The sequence below is a fragment of the Thermobia domestica genome, chromosome 11 (assembly GCF_964235325.1).
Source record: "Thermobia domestica chromosome 11, izTheDome1.hap1.1, whole genome shotgun sequence".
Taxonomy (NCBI): domain Eukaryota; kingdom Metazoa; phylum Arthropoda; class Insecta; order Zygentoma; family Lepismatidae; genus Thermobia; species Thermobia domestica.
This window is the reverse complement of record NC_137464.1, coordinates 199628865-199650854: the sequence shown is the minus strand read 5'-3', so window position 1 is coordinate 199650854 and position 21990 is coordinate 199628865. Positions and strand designations below refer to the sequence as shown.

Here is a 21990-nt window from a genome sequence, read left to right as displayed (position 1 = left end):
AAGGTGGAATTGCTGTAATCACAAACCTTGCATAAGATAACTCCGTTAATTTGCTGTCTACAAAGTATCAAAGTATCAAAATAACTTATTACTCAAAAAATGCTATATAATCAGTGACATCAAATGTATATTTCTCAGGTTTTTAAAAAATATGTTCTTCTGTATAATTTACTTTATAGCAGCTGTTTGTATACATCTATGATCTAACCCACTTTTTTTTTTTTCAATGTACTATACTAATATTTGACTTATACATTCACATAATAACATTAATGAAATGCACGTAGGAGAGGCCCATTTAACATAGGTATTTAAAAAAAGGACCACAAAATTCTGATACTGCCAGTACGTACAATTCAAAGCAAATATATAGTATATTGTACTTATTTCGCACAAACCAAGACCAGGGACCCACAAAGGACTTATTTCACACTGAATCACAGTCCTCAGGGAAAGCCATACGTAGGTAGATCATTTTAAAGTGAGGTTTGAACGAATGAATTTCATTTATTTTCTATAAACATTTTTGGAGGAATGGAAAGAAAGCCGACTTAAATTTCCATATGCACAAGGCCCCTTATGATGCCCTTAACACGATTTTAAAATACAGTGTGTCTGTAAAGTCATGGTGCATTTTTGACCGGTCACAGAAAATCAATTAAACAAGATGAATATGTGAAATCTTCACCAAATAAAAGGAAAACTCTCCAAGTTTTATACCTATTCAGTGCAGTTCGATGTGGCTTCCATTTGTTGCCCTACACACATCTAAACGATATTCAAGTTCTTCCCACAAGTTCTTCCGTCTAGTGTAACAGAGTGAATAATGTCTATGATTCTCTGTTTTAAATTATTAATGTCGTTGATACTTTCACTTTACACATGTTGCTTCACATAACCCAACATGTAAAAGTCTAAGGGTACCAGATCTGGGCATCGTGGTGGCCATGGCTCGACAGAAGCCCTGCCTATCCACCGCTGAGGGGAGTGGTATCCAGAAACTCATAAACAATGTCGGTACAGTGTGGAAGAGCGCCGTCATGTTGAAAGATGACACGTTCTGGAAATTGTGGCACAGCATACAATTCCAACATTTCAAAGTAGTTTGCCATTACAGTCTGCTCCACAAAGAAAAATGGGCCTATCACTTTATCATGCATTAGGCCACACAACACGCTCACTTTACAGGTGTTACGTTCGTACTCAACGTCGGAACGAGGATTTCAAGAGTCCATATTTGGACGTTATGGTGATTAACATGTCCACAGACATGGAATGTCGCTTCATCGCTAAGCGTAATCTTCTTTAGAAATCGTTCATCATTGTCGATCTCATGAATCATATCTGTAGCAAACGTGAATCGTTTGGATCTATTTGCCGGTTTGATAGCGTGCATCAGCTGCACTTTGTAACCCGAAAAACGTAGGCGTTACTTGAACACTTAATGGATTGTAGTCTTGCTTAAGTGTAATTATCGAGCACACGCACGCACAGACTTTTTAGGGCTTTTTAGGTAGTTATATTGTATAGCTATATTGTACAGAGTGGTCACTTACCGATGGCCTACCAGAACAGGGTTTGTCATCATTTGAGTTATGACATCATTTGAGATTATAATTTAGCTGAATATTTCAATATTAGCAAAGTTATGAAGCAGGGTGGGAAACCAGTACCCTTTCAAGGGTTGAATTACGAAAAAACGCGAAAGGCTCACGCGGCAACAATATTGGTTTGGGATTAGTTGACTGTATTGCCGGTATTCGATGTATTATCACCCTCCGTTCCGTCACTCCCGTATGTGGGAAGTGCGTGACGTGTGCCTTTTTGTACATATACCGCTACTTACGATACAGGGCGGAGCGCCCACTAAAAAATTCACCGTCCAGGGCCCACCGGGAAATTTCCCGGTTTTCCGCCTGGTCAGTACGGCCCTGGTTCAGCTGCCCTTTCGCAGCCCTTTCAATGTCAGGAATGGTATCAAAATGTTTTTCTTTAACCACGGTTTTAATTTTGGGGAAGAGTCAGAAGTCGCATAGTGCTGTATGTGGAGAGTACAAGGAATGTGGACAAATAGGAATATTTTTTGGCCAAAAACTCGTGCATCAAAAGCAAAGTATGGCACGGAGCGTTTTCGTGGTGAAGAAGAAAACCATTTGCCTATTTAATCGGCGGTTAAAATGCTTTTCACAGACGCATACGAGATGTCTAATTCATTGGATATCTCCCGAGTAGCCATTAACCTGTTTGAACTAATCATTTGTGCCAATTTTTTTGGTACGTTTTCATCTATTTTTGGCATCGAAGGACATCTTGAAATTGTTCGTTTCCAACCGACTCCTTGCAGCTTTTGAATCGCCCATACCACTTGTAAGCAGTCTTCAATGTCCACACTGATTTTGACATTTCGTAAGCTTCTTTCACACTTTTTTTTTTTTTTTTTTTTTTTTTTTGTAGCACAGAGCAAAACTGAATGTTGGCGAGCGACAGACACACTTAAAACGTCCTCACTCTTCTGCCTTTGGATGCTAACTAACATGTTACAACTTGTTCAAACTCGATACTAACAGTACCAAATGTTTAGGCTTTCGGGTTTACTATTTGAAATGGAAACAACATCAATAGATGGCACTGTGCAACTACATTCACCTTACTTTTTGATCACACCTTGTATTTTACGTAAATTATGCTATATCTTAGCTCGAAATAATCCTTTTTTTTACACTTGACTTATGCCGACCATGGTAACTATCCCTGAAATATGAAATATTAAATATGAAAAAAGCCCCACAAATAATAATATCTTCTCTCTATTCTTGGATTAATTATGCTAAGAAAACTAACTTTCTTATTCGCATGATTACTCTGCATCTTGTTCCAAGGAGTTTAAGCTTAATCTCAAGTTCTTGTATAGAAGGGGGATTAGTCTCTTGCCAGCATAAATTATTCTTCGCATTTGCTTATAGAAGCTTGGAACTTATCTAAAGTTATAATATACACTAAGCACTACTTTGTCAACATAGATTACTCTTTACTCTTGGATGAATGAAGTTTGGAATCTACCTTAAGTTTGAGATTTTATTCAGGTGACTACTTTGGAACTTGTTATAAAGATCTTAATAATAACTTATATTTGAAGTTCTTGTGTAAAAAGTAGATTTAAAAAAAAAAATGTTTCCTTGCTTATCTTAATTACTCTCTACACTTGGTTCAAACGAAGCTTGGAATTTAAATTTTAAAGACTTAAATATATTACTTTGTTTATCAATATAAAATAGCAGAAATGGTGTTCTTCGCACGGAAAGAATAAAGTTTTATTGAATACGAAACCGGAAACAAGAATATTGTAAAATATATCCGTCTTATCTCTTTAAAACCGAAATTTTTTAAAACGCTAAAAAAAAGTACAAGTTTGGTCATTAATAGTGAAGAGTTTATATACCTTACATTACACCTCCAACGTAAACAAATCATTACATTGGGTTTTCCCTGAATAAAGAATCAGAAATTCAAATTTTATAAGGATTGCTTCCTTTCTCATTTTGGAGCGGAACTTACGAAAACGATGAAACACGTATTCCTTTATCATTAATTAAATGTTTATGCACCGAATTTCATATCTCTCACTTAAGCGAATGCCACACTAGACATTTTGTGAATAAAGAATTGATGGGTATAGTGAGACAGGGAGTTATGCCACTTCGACAAGAAATGGAAATAAATTGAGTTTTCTAAAGCATCGTGTTACGTCATAATTTATATAATAAAGGGTCAACTTTTTACTTCTTAACTTATTGTTAGGTAAATTACGCAAAAGGAAAATTACGAATTTCAATGTAAATAGCATTTATTGTGAAATGCATGGTATAATGTTTGTAGTATACCCATGTGGAAAAATCAATATAACACATCAAAGAGTTTTGATATGACTAAAATACTTTAGCCTGAGGATATATCATGTTTAAAGGTTTACATATGAACTACAGAAAGACAGCATGTCTTCTGAAATATCTTCACTGTCCATTGTTTCTCTGGATGTTAGTTTTTGGTAAACTTCATGAAAAACTGGACGAGTATGCACATTATTGCCATGAAATCTTTTAATTTCAGGTTTGATATGGGTCGTCCATGTGAATAGAGTAGTGGAATTTCTTCAAGAAGAGTAGTCACATGAGGATAATCAACCACCAGATCTCTTCTGGCTTTGGTGCGACGAAATGGCATTTTTATCCGCGTCAAAATAGGTGTATTTTGAAGAAGACTATCCCTGGACTGTTGCATCAAATTTTACAGCAGTTATTTCCATGATATGAAAGCTAGCATCGGATATTGCAACACCACCCTGTATTATTTTACTGTTCAACTGTTGGTACCTCCTCCACTTCCGTAGCAGACACCACCGGTAAGTAGCATGGCTCCTTCTCACTCAAAATGCTGCTGAGGTCGTATTCATAAGCTCAGAATATCTGCTGCAGAAAACGTAGGAGCTATGTCACATCATTGTAGTTCACATGATAGATGCCATATGACAGTAGAAGAGTAGAAATAGCAAACACTAAAATTTTTAAGATTTGTGGCATAGGTCCCTCTCTCACCCGACCCCTTAATTGGAAATGTCAATATTATAAAAAAAAACTGTCCTCTATCCCCTTTTAAAGCTGGAATTTTCGGAGACGATGAAACATCTATTTGCTCATTTCTAATGAAGAGTTTATAACGAATTTCATAATTCTATTGTAACTGAAGTCAACCACACATGGGATATTTTCTGAATAAAGAATTTGAAATTTGAATACTATGTAAATTGACTATTTAACAGCAGCATTTTTAAAAGCGCTCAAACAGGTATGAGTATTTCCTTATTTATAATTAAGAGTTTATGTCGAATTTGATATGCTAACTTAAGTGAATCTTCACATTAAGCATTGTATGAACAAAATATCGAAAATCTGAATATTATATGGCAGACATTTTTGTTTAAGAATAGAATTTTTTCAAAAAAAAAAAAAAAAAATTGAAACACTTTTTCAGTTATTTTTAAATTGGAAATTTATATTCCGAGTTTCATCTTCGTAACTTAAGGAATTTTAGACTATTTGGAACTCTACTTCTGGGGTAAAAAATGAAATTTCCATCTCATTGGGATACATATTTTTTTTAAAAAAAAGTCATCTCTTATCCTTTGTTTCCCTAACAGACGGAGTTTTGTGCCCCTATTATATGTTTTTAGCTATAGTAGTATGGTCTGCGCATTATAAATAAGTCACTTTTTCTCTTTTATATAATAATGTATAGAAGTATATTATAGATAGGGGGCTACTCATTATTCATGATTAACATAGGTTAAACGCTTTCTTAAGTTTTAAAATAGACACAAACATAGACCCTAATTGTCTCATTCATATGATTACTCTGCATGTTATTAGAAGCTCGATCATTTCTGAAGTTCTAGCATAGTAAGGAGATTAAAACATATTTCTACTCGCGTAAACTACTTTCTACACTTGGTTGATATACATAATTACTTTCTCTTTTTCTTGGAACCAATCTGAACTCCTAATATAGAATAGCTCTAAACTTACTACTAATTTGTTTACCTAATTGACCTTCATTCTTGGATTAGAGGATCTTAGAGACTTTGTCTTAAGTATGAGGATGGAGAGTACATATATTAGTTTATTCTCTCCACTTGATTTATACACTTATGCGTCATTACTATTTTAATCTCTTGGAATCTAGAATAAGTCCTGGCATAGAATAAGCTATACAAATTAATATTAGATTGTTCACTTTAATTAATCTACACTTTTGCTCTTTTATGGAGCTTGAAACTTGCCTTAAGCCTTACAAATATAACATTAAAAAAAAATACTCAGATGGCTTTCTTAGTACTCTTAGTAAAGGAGTTTGTATCTTTGTTAAGTTTTCCGTTTAAAACTACTACTCCGCATATTGTTATAAAGAGCTTAAGATACCAAGTTCTCGTATAGAAAGGAGGTTAAAAACATTTCTTCCTTGTACAGTTAAATTACTTTTTACATTTGGCTTATGCGAAACGTAGAACATATCTTATACTATAATGTAGAATAAGCCTTATAAACATTACTATTCTATTAAAGTGAATATTTTTCTAGTTTTGAATTAACGGAGCTACGTATCTATTTTACTTTCTATCATAAAGAGAAATGTGATGCCTTTATTCTCCTCTGTATTCTGCATTTTGTTCTGTGGAGATCAAGTTTATCTCAAGTTCTTGTATGGAAATGGGATACAAAATTTACTTTCTCCTTTACCTAAACTACTCTCTATATTTGGCTTATACGAAGTTTCGAACTTAACTCGAACCGAAGCCCTTACAAATATTATATTTTTACTTACTGATCTCGATTGTCGTACTAAAACCCTTTAATAATATTAAGATGAAAACATATACATGTCATATTCATATGACTATTTCGAATTTTTTATAAGGTCTTAATTACTTCTGAAGTTCTTGCATAGAAAGGGGCTCGAAAAAATCAACTAAACTACGTTCTATACTTGCATTATTATTTTCCTAATCTATTGAAACTTATCTTAAGCTCTGACAGAATAAGATCTAAAATTTTTACTAGTTCTTTGAAATTACTCTGTAGTCTTAAATTAATGGATTTTATATCTATATTAAATTTTAGAATATAAAGAAATATTCGTTTCTTCATAACTTGACTATTCTGCATCTTGTTATATGAAATTATCTCAAATGCTTCTAAAAACAAGATTACAAACATTATTTTCTTACTCATCTAAATTACCCTCTACACTTTGCTAATTGGAACTTGAAACTTATTTAAAGTTATTAAATGACTATTATTAATATTACTTCTTTGCTTAACTTAATCACTGTCTACACTTGACTTATACGGAGCTTAAGCTTATCCCAAGACCTTGTAGAAAGGAAATTTCAAACATTACTTTCTTACTCTAAGTACTTGACATATACGGAAGTAAGAACCTATCTCAAGTTTTAATATGAAATAGCATTTACAATACTACTTACGAGAATTTAAAATAAAAGCTTTAGGTTTCTCATTTGCATGATTACTTTGTTGTAATGAGCTTAAGAATGTCTCTTATGTAGAAAGAGGTTAAAGTATTCCTTTTTTTGTTCACTTAATTTTTCTTTTCACTTGGCTTATGTAGAGATTGGAATGTATCTTAAGTTTTAGAACTAAACAAATTTAGAGACACTAGTTTCTTAATCTCCGGACTTGGTGCACACAGAGCTTGGAACCTACCTTCAGTTCGAATATGGAATAAGCTCTACCACCTATTACTTATTTGTTCGCCTAATTTAATCTTAATCCTTGGCTTATACAAAGGTGGAACCTATGTCAGGATCTAACATACGTAGAATAAGCAATGCAAATATTAGTATCTGTTTGCATGATTTGCTCTGTAATCTTGGAATATACGGGGTTTAGATTCTATTTATATATATAAAGCAATTTGTAAATATTTTTTATTATTTAACTAAATTACTTTATATACTCTTGGCTTACATGAAAGTTAAAATTTCTCTTATGCGTTGAGATAGAATTAATGCTGTAAATATTACTTTCTTATTTGCGTAAATTTTACTTGATGTATACAAGTTAAACCGTACACCATAAAATCGTAAGCGTATACCGTTAAACTGTATATATACAATTTCAATCCTGAAAGAAGACTATATCTAATATTGCTTCACGTAAGTTACTGCCTATTCTTCACTTATACGGATTTGAACGTAACTTAAGTTACATGACAAAAAGGCGGATTATTAATATTTTTCGTGATATATTGTTTACTCTTGGATAATCTGGCGCGTAGTACCGAACTGAAGTTTTAATATAAGAGTGAGCATTAACAATATTGCTTCGTTGTTTGCGTAAATTATTCTGCATACTTAAATATGTGGCTTAGTTCCATGTCTAAAGTATTAATACCATAGAAAAGAAAACTACAGATGTTAATTACTTCTTGTCATAAACTACCACATATTGTTATACAAAGTTTTTTTTTAATTCTGGAACGGCAATTGCTCACTAACCCTCACGTATTTCAAAAAATGTGCTAAGCAATTTCCTACGTTTTGCAAAGCATCAAAAAATTAAGACCAAATACGTAAAATTATAGCATTTGCATGCACAGATAGATTTGTTTATCAAGAAAAGTTGCAGTTGCGAAATTTGATACATAGAAAAAGCAGACATAACTACACAAATTAATTATGATATAACTTTGTTTTTAAATTTAAAAATACAAACCTTTTAAAATTTTACCTGCAGATGTATATGCTGTTGAATGATATTATTGTCCAAATTTGTTTCAATATCATAAAAAAGAAAAATACAAAACATTTAGTTGAAAATACAAATATTAGCAAAGATGATGAATGAGAAAATATTAAAATCAATTTAATTAGCAGATTTAACTGTGACAATTTGGTGTGTTGTTTTTGGAAGCATGACGATAAAATGAATATGAAAAATATGTTTTGACTTGATTGTAAGATGACTCTGATAATGATAATGCTAATGTAATGGTTAAGCTGAACGAGAAAACTCTCATGTATCCGTCCCCATGAGCATAAAAATATTTTGATTGGATCGTACAATGACTGATAGTCCTAACATAATGAAAAGTCAAGCGAGAGAAGATGTCATGTGTCCATCCACAGACATGAAAACGTAAGTTTTGATTTCATCTTGAGATGACTCGGATAGTGGTAGCGTAATGATCAAACTGAGCCAGTGAAGCTTAAGTATCTACTTTGTACTGAATAGAAAAATGATATCTATAAGTCTACCTCAGATAGAATGGCCGGCTCTATATGGTGATAAAACTCATAGTATAAACGATGGCTTTAAGCCGAGAACGTTATAATATTTTTTTCTTGAGAAATTGTGAAAGAATAACTGGGTACATTTTAGTACTAATTTCTTCAAGACTATATAACATGTAAAATGTGTAATATTGTACACCAATAATAATTGTAGTGACAGTGGTTGTAAATCAAGATGGTTGTGGTTGATTCTTGAACAAAAACTGAGAAGCTAGCTCATACAATAACATTAGAAAACATATCTTTCTGCTCCAGCTAATTATAGCTACATTGGATAAACTTTGCATTGTGATATAAATACATAGTATTCAAACAAGATGTTATAATAGATCATTTTCTTATAAAAATTGTGGCCACAAACAGAACCATATATTATAACAATTTCTCCAAGAATATGTGAGGTGTAATGAAGAAATTTGTGCCTGTTCATATTGAAAATAGTTTAGTTGCTTTTAAATCAAGATTGTTATGATTGGCCACATCTTTGACTGAAAAATTATTTCTTATGCTACTGATCGAGTCAGCAGAGATAATTTGAGGTGTGATGAAGGAACTTTGGACGGTGACAGTGATACAAAAGATTCACGTGCTCAGCTCGATTGTGTATCCTTAATATCCTCTCCCTTGTTTCATAGAGCATGTATTTACGTGACATAAATGAATATGCATTGTTGGACTCATAGTTGAGAAAATGATATTCCAGATACTTCGATGTCTTTATTAAATTTATTGACATTAAATAAGAAATGTGTACTGTTATGAAACAGTATAGCTTTGTATAACATCCTAATAGAAGTTTTTAAACCTATGGGCCAATGTTCGTTAATAGTTGCAGTGTACAATATAAAGTTCATTAGATCAGCCAAGGAAACTATGGAGGAATGTACCGTGTCAGATGGCATAATATTTGCTACAGCAAATTGTTTAAGATTTAAAGCTTCTGTAGTGATAATTTATATCAAATTATAGCGGAGGAATACGGAAAGCTACCCTCCTGTCCTTTATAGGCCGTTCGTCAGTGGGTGAAATTTATTATTTCATTATTTGCTGCATGTTTCTAAACATCGCTCATTCAGGTATTTAGTACTTGTAGCATGCAAGTTTATGCATGCTATATTCTGTTGTCAAACTTGGGCATAAATTGTATGAATTGAACTCAAAAGAAATGAAAATGGGAGGGAGGCTTCATTTCGCATCTCAGGCAAAAAACTGGTAAAAAGTATCAGCTTGCATAGAGAGTTACTTGTGAATTTTCATAAAACAAGGTATGTAACTAAAATACGAAACGTTCTCGTACGGTTTGATAAGAGATGTTACTGAGCCTTTCGGTAATAAACAGGGAAATAGAGGAAGTTTACATTTAAAATAAAACTGCAAGGGGTACCACAGCAAATGTACAGATACATCTGGTATCAACCGGGAACATTTAGGGTTCGAATGGCTTTCACGATTTTTTTAATAAACTAAATTATGATCGTCAAATGGTAAAACTACGTAAATACCAGAAATTCCAATATTCATTTTTCTTATATGAATGATGTAAGTTCTATTTTATCAAGCTACGTCTAAAAAAAAGACCAACCGAACAGAATCTATTAAGGACGTATGAGAATGAGGTAAAAACCAAACTATCTGCTTGCATTTTTCCGATGTTTCTCAAATATTACACTCATTTTGCATTTCAAGTTTCCCATAAATATTCTTGCTCTACAGAACAACTAGAATTCACTACATATATATTGTGTTTAGAAAATAAATGTTGTAAGTGGAAACATAGTTATTTTCTTTCAGTTTACTGATTCACTATCTTATTTGCTAGTTGAGTTTTACAAAATTATATTCCACCTTCCTTTCTCTGCTTGTATGTTTGTTTAACTCATTTTTAAAATGTTTTAATTACATTTTTTTACGTATTCTGTTTTATTTAAAATTTGAACTCATGCTTCCTGACAATAACAATAGAATATTTAATAGTTTGGATGGAACATTGGTTGAATATTAATATAAAACATTTTCATAGATTTAATTTCAAAGAAAAGCCTATTAAAGCGTAATTGTGATCAAACTATAGTTTGTTAATTTCCTATCTATCTATATACTATATATAAAATCATGTATGTGCTAATTATTGAATATCTTGATTAATGTGTACATAAGATTTGACTAAGCGTTTGCTGCAACTACAAATAACATATGAATCACTATGAAATAGTTGAAAAATTACCGGTTATCAGCACTATTTATGTAAAATGATTTGAGTAAAAAAACAGTTGGTAATTTCCTTATTATAATTCGTGTAATCCATTATGTCAATGCTATACTTCATGAAGAATTGATTTTAATAATAGTAAATACTTATAATGTTATACGATGATGTTCAGTAATCTAACATAAAACATCTATGATAGTAAGAGAGATGTATCGTTTTATCCAGTACTTCACGAGAAGAATTAGTTCATCAAGATTTACAATAACTATTGTCTAGAACATTCTTCAAGTACAAAGAATAAATACTCTACCTATTTTGTATTTCAAGCAAGGTATTATCCATACGTATCGCATCAAACATACTCCAAGTAAAATATTATTAATATGTAAAATATGTTCCGAGTTTTCACACACGAAATTTTGAAAGCTTGAAATAGCGTTGCAGTCAAATTCAATTCTTTAAAATGTTTCTCATTATCTTTCGTATAAATCCTCAGTAATACTGTTCATACATAATTAAATTTTTCGTAATCATAGCGAATACTTTCCGTTGCAGTGAAGCTACGCATAATTAAAACCCTGAAACTTTTGTATAAAGAAAAAAGGGCACAAGAAAAATTTAAATGGAAGAATAATAGTAATAATAACATATATATACGTAATTAGAATAAATATTTAGAAATACAACTACAAACTTTGAAAACACCCATTTACAATAAAAGAAAACACAAATACGTGCAAAATCTCACTGGTCTTTTCAAACAACAAACATCTTTGCGTCATTATTATAAAATAGTGTGTTTTATACTAAGAGAGAAAAACAGGGTTAAAAGTGTTAAGTAGAATTCAAACAGGTGTTGTTAATACGATTAAAGTATTTGTTAATACATTTTGTTTGTTAGTAACGGTGTGGAAAACAGAAAAAAATAAAACACATTTACAAACCCGAAAGCGCATGCCGGATAAGAAAATTAAGCGGTCTGCGCTACAGTTTGTGTGATGGATACTTGTTTATAGATCTGCATGTTCGTGTTTGATATGTAAACAAATGTTTAGCTGTCAACTGAAGATGTCGTCTTGGAAATACTTAGTCCATTTATTTGTGGTAGTATTAACGTTTTTCTTTCCTTTGTTAAAATGGTCAAGGGTTTTTAACTTTTTTCTCCTTATATTTTTCTTTAATGGATAACATTTATTTAATTACTTATTTATTGTAAAATGAATTTATGGGGGAGGCTTTGGTATTTGATTAATTGTTTCAAAAGTGTGGCTTCCTCTTTATCCTTCCACAAACCCACCACAATTATAAATTCTTATGGATTCTTGTAACCAATTAATTTTCCTATTTCGAATAACATGTGTACTTTCTTTTCAGTTTTCGGTTAATCTCATCCAATTTTTAATATGGTTCTGTACAGTTAACCTCCAGTTTCTATAATGGGCACTCTTTTCATTACTATTAATTAGTAATTTTCGTCTTTTTATCATTTATTTTTATTCGATATTAACGTACCAAACATGTTGAAATGAATGAATGCTAAGAAAATTTTCATCTTCTGAGATTATGTACTCTTCTTGAGTTACCATTATATACATCTTGAACATAACAATAATTTAACTTTTTTTCGTAATATTTACAAAGTTTAACACACTTGATTAAAAATTCCTTCCTTTAGTTTTATTCGTTATTTCATAAATAAAAAAAAAACAGGTAAGAAAAAATTACCTTACCTTGAATACCAAAGCAGAACAAAATTCCCATTCAAACCATGGTTTACATTTCCAAGAAAACATCTTTAGTCTGTAGTCTTATGAGGGGACTGTGAATGGAGGGGGGGTTGTGTCAAAAATGTATACAAAACAATAAACAGAGGGGGAGTTGCTTGTTGTGAGTGAGGCCGAGGGGGTGTATGTGATGGGGGGAGAGGTTTTCTAAGGACTTAAACACGGACGAACGGACTATAAAACAGGGGGTGAAGCCAGGGAGTGATGTTTATTTTGTTTGTAATGTAGACTATATATATAATATATTATATAAATGTTTATTGCTTTTATTTTGCTTTTGCATTAAACGACCCACCTCCCCACCACTTCATCCCGAGTTCCAAAGATGGTCTGAGTCGTTTCCTCCGCTGTTGGGCCATTACATCGAAGCCTGTAGATCTGAGCCAAGAGGGGCCTTGACTGCTGCACCCGGCGAGCGAATAGCTTGTGGCCAACATCGTCAGCTAAAAAAACCAAGAAGGAAGAATCGAAGAAGAGGTGAAACAAAAGGAGAACAGCAAAGAATCATTCTACAAAGAATCAAGCGATTGTCTTTTGTTTTGTTTCTTTTTAAGCAGGCAGGCAGGCAGGCTAAAATAGGGGAAGAAAGAAAGAATGAAAGTGAGTAAGAAAGATATTAAAGATTCATTTTTTGTATTTATATATTCCTGTATAAATAGATATACAGAAAAGCAAGCAAAATAAACCATAATGTCCGTTATAGGAGAGTAATTTAGCCTATAATTGTAATAATTAAAAATTTATTCTTTTAATTCCAGAATTGGTTGGATTATTATTAGAAATATCAATTTTGAAAAAAAATGGTATGTTGGAAGCATTGAATTGCAATAATTTGCTCAAATCTAATTAAATTTTAGAAGTGACATTTCTATATCTCATTACTCATATTTTTAATTTTATAAATGGGTTGAAAATACCCAAACGAACTTTCCACAGTAGAATATAAACGAGTTATACTTTGATTTAGTAGTTAGTAAAAATATATCGAAAGATGTTTTTGACTTATTTTTTATTGCTATTAATATTTTATCTAAAGACAAATTATGACACATTTCAATTTAGCAAGCAGTTTTTGAAAATTATTTTTGTGTTTTTGTGCAAATTTTCTCGTATTGCAGCCCACGCTAGACTACTGATGACTGTAAATATTTGCGCGTAAAACATTAAAAAATTAATGAGATTTCATTAATTTTCTTTACATTTGAAAATACTTTATTCATACAAACTATGATGTAATTTTAATTAATGTTTTTATTGTACAGTAGCTCGTAATGGAAAGTTAACTTCATTTGAACGCGTCAAGATAATTTTCAGTTATATTCTGGATATGAGGAATCAATCTAAATTCTTATCCAATATCATGAACAAAATGTGTGTCAATCAATATGTATTCTATTATAATAACTTTAAAATGTATTCACACAATATTAGGTAAAAGAGCGCCGTTAACGTATATATCTTTTACTTGTGTTTTGATAATATTCACTTCTTTTAAAGTAATGTAAAAAAGTAATAAATTTCAAATACCTTTTGATAAATTAGGTAAATGTTAATATCTGCTTCCAAAAAAATGAATTAATCAGCATCAATTAACAAAAAAATAAGCTAAACTTATTCCTGTGCAGAAAGCAAAGTAATAATCTAGCTTTTGAACTTAGTTGAACATACTTGATCGTACAAAGTAATCGTTTGATGATGTTTTTCTGTCCGAGAGTGGCCATCAAGGAATACAAATGACATCAAAACTATAATAAATTCCAATAAAAATATTTCATGTGTTTTGATTAGTGTCCGGATATGATTAATCAGCTTTGTTGTGTGATATTAACGGTTTATTCTCATTGTATCGATGTTAGATTATTATGATATTTATGCTATCATTTAGTTGCAATTCTAACACGTATTACGCTTAAAAAGAGTTGTCTCAGATAATTAATAAAATGTTAAAGAGAAGATATTTAATTATTTAATTTTTTTTTTGTGCATTTATATGAGAATGAGTGTAATATATAATTATTAGAATGGAAACCGATAGTAGCATATTAAAACGACAAGGTGCATTTGTAAGAATAAAATCAAGACTCGTGTCCAATAAAAATAAATCAGAACTAAATCGATATACGTGAATGATTATTATTAAGTGAGAAATGTATTATTAATGATCAAAAATGAATAAAAAAATAAATGATTATACTTAATGATTTGATAATGATTAAATTATTGGAGTTAAATCCTATTTAAGGGATTATCCATGTATCATTAAGATATACTTTCTACAAATAGAAAGAAAGATAGATAGAGAAATAGATTAGAGAGAGAACGGGGTTGGGAGGGATAGATTGGAGAGAAGGAAAATAAGCAGGGGACCAAAAATGTAAATCTACTAACTACAGATGACGCTATGCTTAGTGGATAAGAGTAATTGTAGTAAAGTGGAACTTTATCTTTTCTCTTTTCAATTTCCCCATTTCTTCCTGGACATAATTATTATTGTACAATATTGCTATGCTTTTCTAATATTTTATTTTAAAACAAAAAATCATCAACTGATATTGTATTCAATGCAACAAGTAATGCTATTGTTTTAGAAGCATTAAACATGATTTGTTTTTCGAATCAATTGATTATTATCATTCTTTCTCGTGACGTATATGATAGTTATGTGAATGATATGCTATGCTGGTTATTCGACCGTGAGGGTGCTGAAGGGGAAAGAGACGTTAATCAAAATGAGTCGCAGTTCAGGGCTCAAGCAGGTCATTCTACACTACTTACACATTCTAGTAGACAAAATCAGTATCATGTATTTGGAACACATACATGTATTTGCAACGAATGCATAATCCATCAAACGTGTAGACATCCATCAGATTATTTTCAAATATAAGCTGTTGAAACAAATCTGAATGAAATTCCCGCACAATAGCTGAGGGTTTGTTTATGCATCTATTTCGTAGTAATTGAAGTTTAAAAATGCTTGTTTGTATGTTCCGTGGTCAAAATCCAAAATGCTGTGTACCACATTTCTGTTCGACGTATGCACCTTTTTGATAGTGAAAAGTAATCGGAGAAAAATGGAATCGAATTGACTGCAGTGATGGAAACTGGGTTTGATGGAATAAAGTCAACTATCATAGTATTTGGGTATTGTTCAGCATCCATTGAAACTCCTCCATATTTTTGTGTAGGAGCTGAAAGTTGAAATAGTTAATCACGTCCTTCTTAGACGACTTACACAGTGAATTTGAACATTATTTTGCCGATTAGTGAGTATCAAAACACATTTTAGCAGCCAATTGAAATAAAAATTGTCAAATACATCGTATCCTTTATCCCTATCATTTAGGGTAACCTTCGAAACCGTGTATGAAGAAGATATTACACGAAATCCTCAATTTGTGTTATGAAATCATTCCTCACCCACCACTGTCACCAAGTTTGTATTCAACAATTACCACCTCTTGTTTCACTTAAAGTAAGTACTTCCTCTCTGGTAGATACTTTTAAAACGACAAGAATGTGCGTGGTGTAGGAATTAGTTCTAGCCGTCAAAGTCAATACAAATTTTACCCCAAATATTTCGACCCAAAGTTGGCAAGAAATCTAACTGCCAAAGGGAACTACTTTACGAAGAGGTGTCCCATTTTTTTTAATAATGTTATGTACGAGTGAAAATGATATTTGGCATGAACCAATATAACGTAAGAATTATCTCAATATTAATTAGTATGTACGGCAAAGAAGAGTACGCACTGAATTGCCTACTACCTACCATTGTAACCATGGCAGGAAGCCACAATTTCCAGATATTCCATTGATTGTATTATTACTCTTAAAGAACCACTCGTTGGCAGTGATTAGGGCTCAGTATCCTACGGCAAAAATGTTTTTCTCTAACAATAATCCACTTTTCCAGGATAACAGTGTACCAATACACAACAGTCAGATCTGTATAGGTGTGGTTTGAGGAATATTACGATGAACCACAACACATTCTCAGGCGCAATCAATTCCCTGACCTGTACATTATTGAATTTCTCGCCAGTTATAGAGAGTGCTGGGTCCAACTTAGAATTTCTAGTGAAGAATATTGTGCACTTTTTCTCTGGAGTTACAGACTGTAGTGTCTATTAAAGGTGGTCCAACGCCGTATTCATGGAGTAAATTGCAATTTTGTTAAAGTACTTACATCGTCCATTATTTTGATAATTTGCATACATATGGTTCTCAAAATAATGGAAAAACCTGAAGAAAATGCAACTTGTCTGATTAATACGACATGAGCTGATCGTTGGGTTGCAGAAAAGATCTATTTCATTGTGGAATAGAGGCATATATGTACGAATAGTTTCCAGAGAAATACTGTACAATTTCTCATGTAGTGTAACAATTAATTCCGCAATTAGGTTGGAGGGGAATATCCATTCAGAAGTCTGAGCTTAACAACTTACCCCAGATGTTCAATAACGTTGATGCCTGGGAAATGGGCAGACCAGGAGAAATGCAGTTCATCTTGATGTTCACGAAACCACGCCTCAACAGTTTCAACAGTGGAAGTTGGCGTTTTGTCATCTTGAATAATTGAATCATTGCCCGGAGACATCTTGACCATAGGGTGTACGTGGTCACTTAAAATATCCTTATAATAAATAGGAATATCCTAGCATAATCACGACACATGGAATACTAGGAAGTTGAATCCCAGAGCAACACTGTTCGGAGATTCGTGTTTTACGGTAATGAAGACACTGTTTGGAGTATAAACTTATTTGGGCGTCCTAATACATAAATCATGGCTTAGCATTGAAAATAAGGTAACAAAGAGGTTCATCGGATCAGATTACTCATTTATAATCATCAGCGATTTCTTTGAATTTTCTTGGCGCCATTTTTCTTTCCACTAAGACGTTGTTGGCGGTAATCTGCGGATGTTCAGGTTATCCAACTTAGATCGCACTGTGGTTATCGGAATAGGATATTCCAGATGCTGATTCAGCCCTGCGATCCCTTTGCCGCACTTGCTCTACAGACTTTGCTGATAACCCCTCTTCAATGTTCCACGATTCCTGTCACCGAGGCTTCTCTTCCGTCCCTTATTATTGTCAATGTTGTTTCGCCAACAATTCTGTAGGTATACGCTTTGGACATCGTTCCTGGCGACAAATCAAAGAAACTGGTAACCATTGATATAGTTGTGTTAATTAACCGCCCATCCATAATTTGGCCTTTTAGAAATTCAGAGCGGTCTTCCATTTTGCATCATAATTGTTTGCCCGCTTCAACGCACGCCTTTGTTCTACCTCGCCTAGCGTACTTCATACATATATTAGAAGAAACACCTCAGAATTCAATACGGAAATTATTAAATTGTGGTAGATATATTTTTGAATTGTCAAGTTCGTGAATTTGATTTTGAATCAAAAATTAATTCCGAATTGAAAGATTTTAAAGGAAACATTAATTACTAGAAAGATAGCAAACTTTTAATATTGTTTCCATGCACTAAAAAGATTGACTGACGAAGAGTATGTTTTATGTTGAAATATTTAGCAACAACTAGCTTAGACACTATGAAAAAATATGTAAAACTACTACAGGTTTTTGAAGTGTGTGGGTGCGCAGAAGAATGATTAAAAACAGGATCTAACGAAAAATCAACAAGGAAGTGGTTTAGTCATAATCTGAAAAAGACCTGTGTAGTTTGAGAGACTTGATAGAAGGTGCAATGGAAATAAAAAATGATAGAGTGAAAGAATATAATTGCGGGCATCTTGAAATGAACAATTACTACACCAAAGTTAAGACCTTAATTGACGACCGTAGTACATACAGAAGATTATTAATATAGTAGAAATCCCTGAAATTGAAATCACGTAAATGTCTGGGTTGGAAATGATCAGGCAGCGACCACAGGCTGGACTGTTTGTGGTTTATTGTCAGGACAAATTTGCTCTTACGTGAGGAGCAATAGAATGATAGTGCACAGTAAACTAAGCAGACGATGATATTTAGAAATTGGATAAATGTTTTCGAAAGAGGGCAATTTGTTGGCGCTTGGTTATGTGGTGCGAGCGTAATAAAAACGATATTAGGTGTGTTGCGAGAGACAGAATGCAATATGATGATAGTCTGGAAAACTCAGGGCAAATGCACATCGGTGAAGAGAAACTGTGGTCGGAAATAATTCGTTAGTGACAGGTTTCGCCGAGCTCTATAAAAGCGGATTGTCAATTCAAAACAGTCAGGCCACTTCTATGTAAGTAACGGAAGATCTCAAGTAACACTTCTTACAACCTGCGTTGACAATCACAGTCCACTGCGAGTTAAAAAAAAAAAAAAAAAAAAAAAACAGGGTCTTGGTGCACGGTCGAAACGGATAATAAGGGACTACAACGCTTCAATAAGACTCCAATGGTGCCGAGAACAAACAACATGGATAGCTGATGTCTGGAAACATGTAATATGATCGGATGAACTGTTGTTCACCTTATTTCAAACCACAATCCGTGTTTATGTGTCGGACGCCTAAAGAAACGTATGACCCGCAATATCTCCGTCCAACGGCGAAACATGGCGGCGACTCTCTGAAGATGTGGGTCCTAATATACTGGTTTTAAGTAGGTCTTGCGCTGATGCTTACCCGTTAAGTCATCGTCCGCGATTATGTCGCCATTTTAAGGAATCATGTGCATCCTATCTTTCAAATGTTGTTTCCAACAATGACGCCAAATTCCCAAATTATGCGCTTATTTAAACAGTGGAGCTATTGCGGTGTGATTTGGGAACATAAGGTTGAAGTTGAACACCTTTCGTGGCCCATCCAAGCCCCGGGCCTGTACATAGGCCTAATTGAACATGTGTTGTTCAACTTGGGGTAACAAATCCATTGCAGATTTCCGCCTCAATGCGCTCTTTACGGAACTGAGTGCGTCCAGAATGGTGTAATATTACACTTGCTACCATTCGCGATCTGTGTTACTCCTTTCCACGTCGCACTGGAGCTGTTCTGAGGTTGTCTAAGGCCATAAAATTGTTCAACGTCATACTAAGCTGGTCAAGTGCATTTTTTCAGGTGTTCTATTATTTCGATAACCATCTCTAGAAGTTTCTCAATCTGAGAGAAGTGACCTGCCAATGATAACAGAATATCCATGATGATACTTCTTTGTAGGGTGTGCAGAAGTTGCATCGTCTTTTCGGTAAGGGGACGGATGGTCTTAAGGTACAGATGGTTTTAGGAGATGGCCTGGGCCGAAAGGAGTTTCAACGCGGAGCTATGAAATTTCTCCCGAAGCAAACAACCAATCTCGCTCAATAATTACCAATATTTTTGCAGTATTATTTTAACCCTCTGAGTATTGCATTTTTCCCAGGAGAAATCGTCTGAAATCATCACAGTTTAGGTAAGTAGAATCTTCTTAAAATGTTAAATGAATGTGCTAGGCGAACGCCGCCTTCGAAGGTCGCAGACTCAATTATTTTAGCAAACCCTTGATCTACCCCAACTCTTTTACGAAAACGATAGTATAGAGGATGAAAGATCCACAATTTGCTGTCTTGTAGGCGAGATGCTATTATGGGAAACTATGTAAATTGGGAAGATTGACATTGCATAATTGGCTATGCACCCTCCAAATGTACTGAATTCAAGCTCCAGTCGTTGCTCCACATTAATCCAGTACATTCAAGCTCCAGTCAGACCCCATCCTTTATAACCTTGGCGCTGCATAAGGACGCAAAATACAAAAACTCAAACCGCAAGGCTCATAGCCTTAAAATTATTATAACTAACTAACTCTATGGCCTATGGAACCTAGGGGTTCAATGCCGCATTCGTAAAAGCTCTCTATTAACTTCTGTCCTTAGCCAAGTGGATCCAATTTCTATTTTGTATTCCTGTTTCTGCGAGATCCATCTTAATATTATCATACATGTCTTCTTAATGGTAATTTTCCAATTGTATTTCCAGTTAAAACTTTGAAAGCGTTCCTACTTTCTTCTATTTTGGCTACATGACCTGCCCATCTGAGCCTCCTAGATTGATGACCCTAACAATGTTTGGCAAACTGTATAAATCATTCAGTTCCTCGTTATAAAGTTTCCGCCATTCCCCATTCTCGTTCTTCTTGAGTCCAAGTATTCGCCTCGCGATCTTATTCTCAGATACTTACAGTCTGCGTTCTACCTCAGAGTAAACGACCATGTTTCGCAATTATACGGAACAACAGGCATGATTATCGTTTTATATATTTTAAGCTTCACATTTTGTAGAAGAACACATGTTCAAGATACAATGTTAATTAAAATAAATCTAATTACTATTTACTTATTGCTGCTCTATGCTGATAACGAGAAAGTGCTCTGTTAATTAAATAGGAGGAAGTGAATGTGCAGTGTATGATATAATTATACATATGAAGCTAACTAGGTAAATGATACTTCTTCAAGGAATTAACACCAAGGTATTCAAGGTATAACAATATGTATAACAATAAATGCACCATGCTAGTGTAAACAGATACACAAGGAATATAATAGTAGGGTGAACGGAATAGAATGATATTACGTATGCATTCAAGAAGTAAATGATAGAGAAATGTGTGTACAGTTTCAGTTTTATTTTGAATATCTCCAAATATTAAGGACATGAAAAGATATTGGAGTATATAGATTGCCTGTCCGTTTGAGCAGATTTGCTTTCAGAAAATTTTCTCCAATTAAGTGGAAGGCAAACTCAGAATGTGGAGAAGCTGCACTGGGGCATTATTTGCTAAGAGACGGGCCCTATACAAAGTGACTTGTAGTACAATTTTATTAATATTAGCTCCGGGAGTGGGGAGGTTGGGCAACTCAACAGCTCCAGAGGCAAAGTCCCTCTCGTAAGTATGCCTGAAAGAATTATTTAAAAAATTCGGGTAATCTTTAGATTAATTGGAATTAAGCTCCCTTTTCTGTACTGAAACGGACTCATTGTTTAAACTTACTTGGCCACGAAAGAGCTTAATTTGGAAAGCAATACTAAATGCGTGCTAATCGTGAATCGTAATAAGAAGCTGAGACGGGTGTCCAAACATCATGGCAGTCATATCTAGTACTGAACTATTTTGTAGGTATTGAGAACAATGTATGAATTC

General features: G+C 33.4%; 1 protein-coding gene across 6 annotated transcripts in view; it reads right to left on the bottom strand.

Annotated features, from left to right (window-relative positions):
• Positions 1–21990, bottom strand: part of LOC145664666 (uncharacterized) — an 828415-nt gene that overhangs the window by 209069 nt on the left and 597356 nt on the right. For 2 of the 6 annotated variants that reach the window (XM_081731506.1, XM_081731509.1), the window contains exon 4: positions 13152–13299. The exons of 2 other annotated variants lie outside the window; for them this stretch is intronic. In XM_081731506.1, the coding sequence (XP_081587632.1) occupies positions 13152–13293 (142 nt within the window). In that variant the 5' untranslated portion in view covers positions 13294–13299. Of the gene's footprint in view, positions 1–8285; positions 8316–13151; positions 13300–21990 lie in introns of all 6 variants that reach the window. 2 more of the 6 variants (XM_081731507.1, XM_081731508.1) reach the window with 2 other exon arrangements.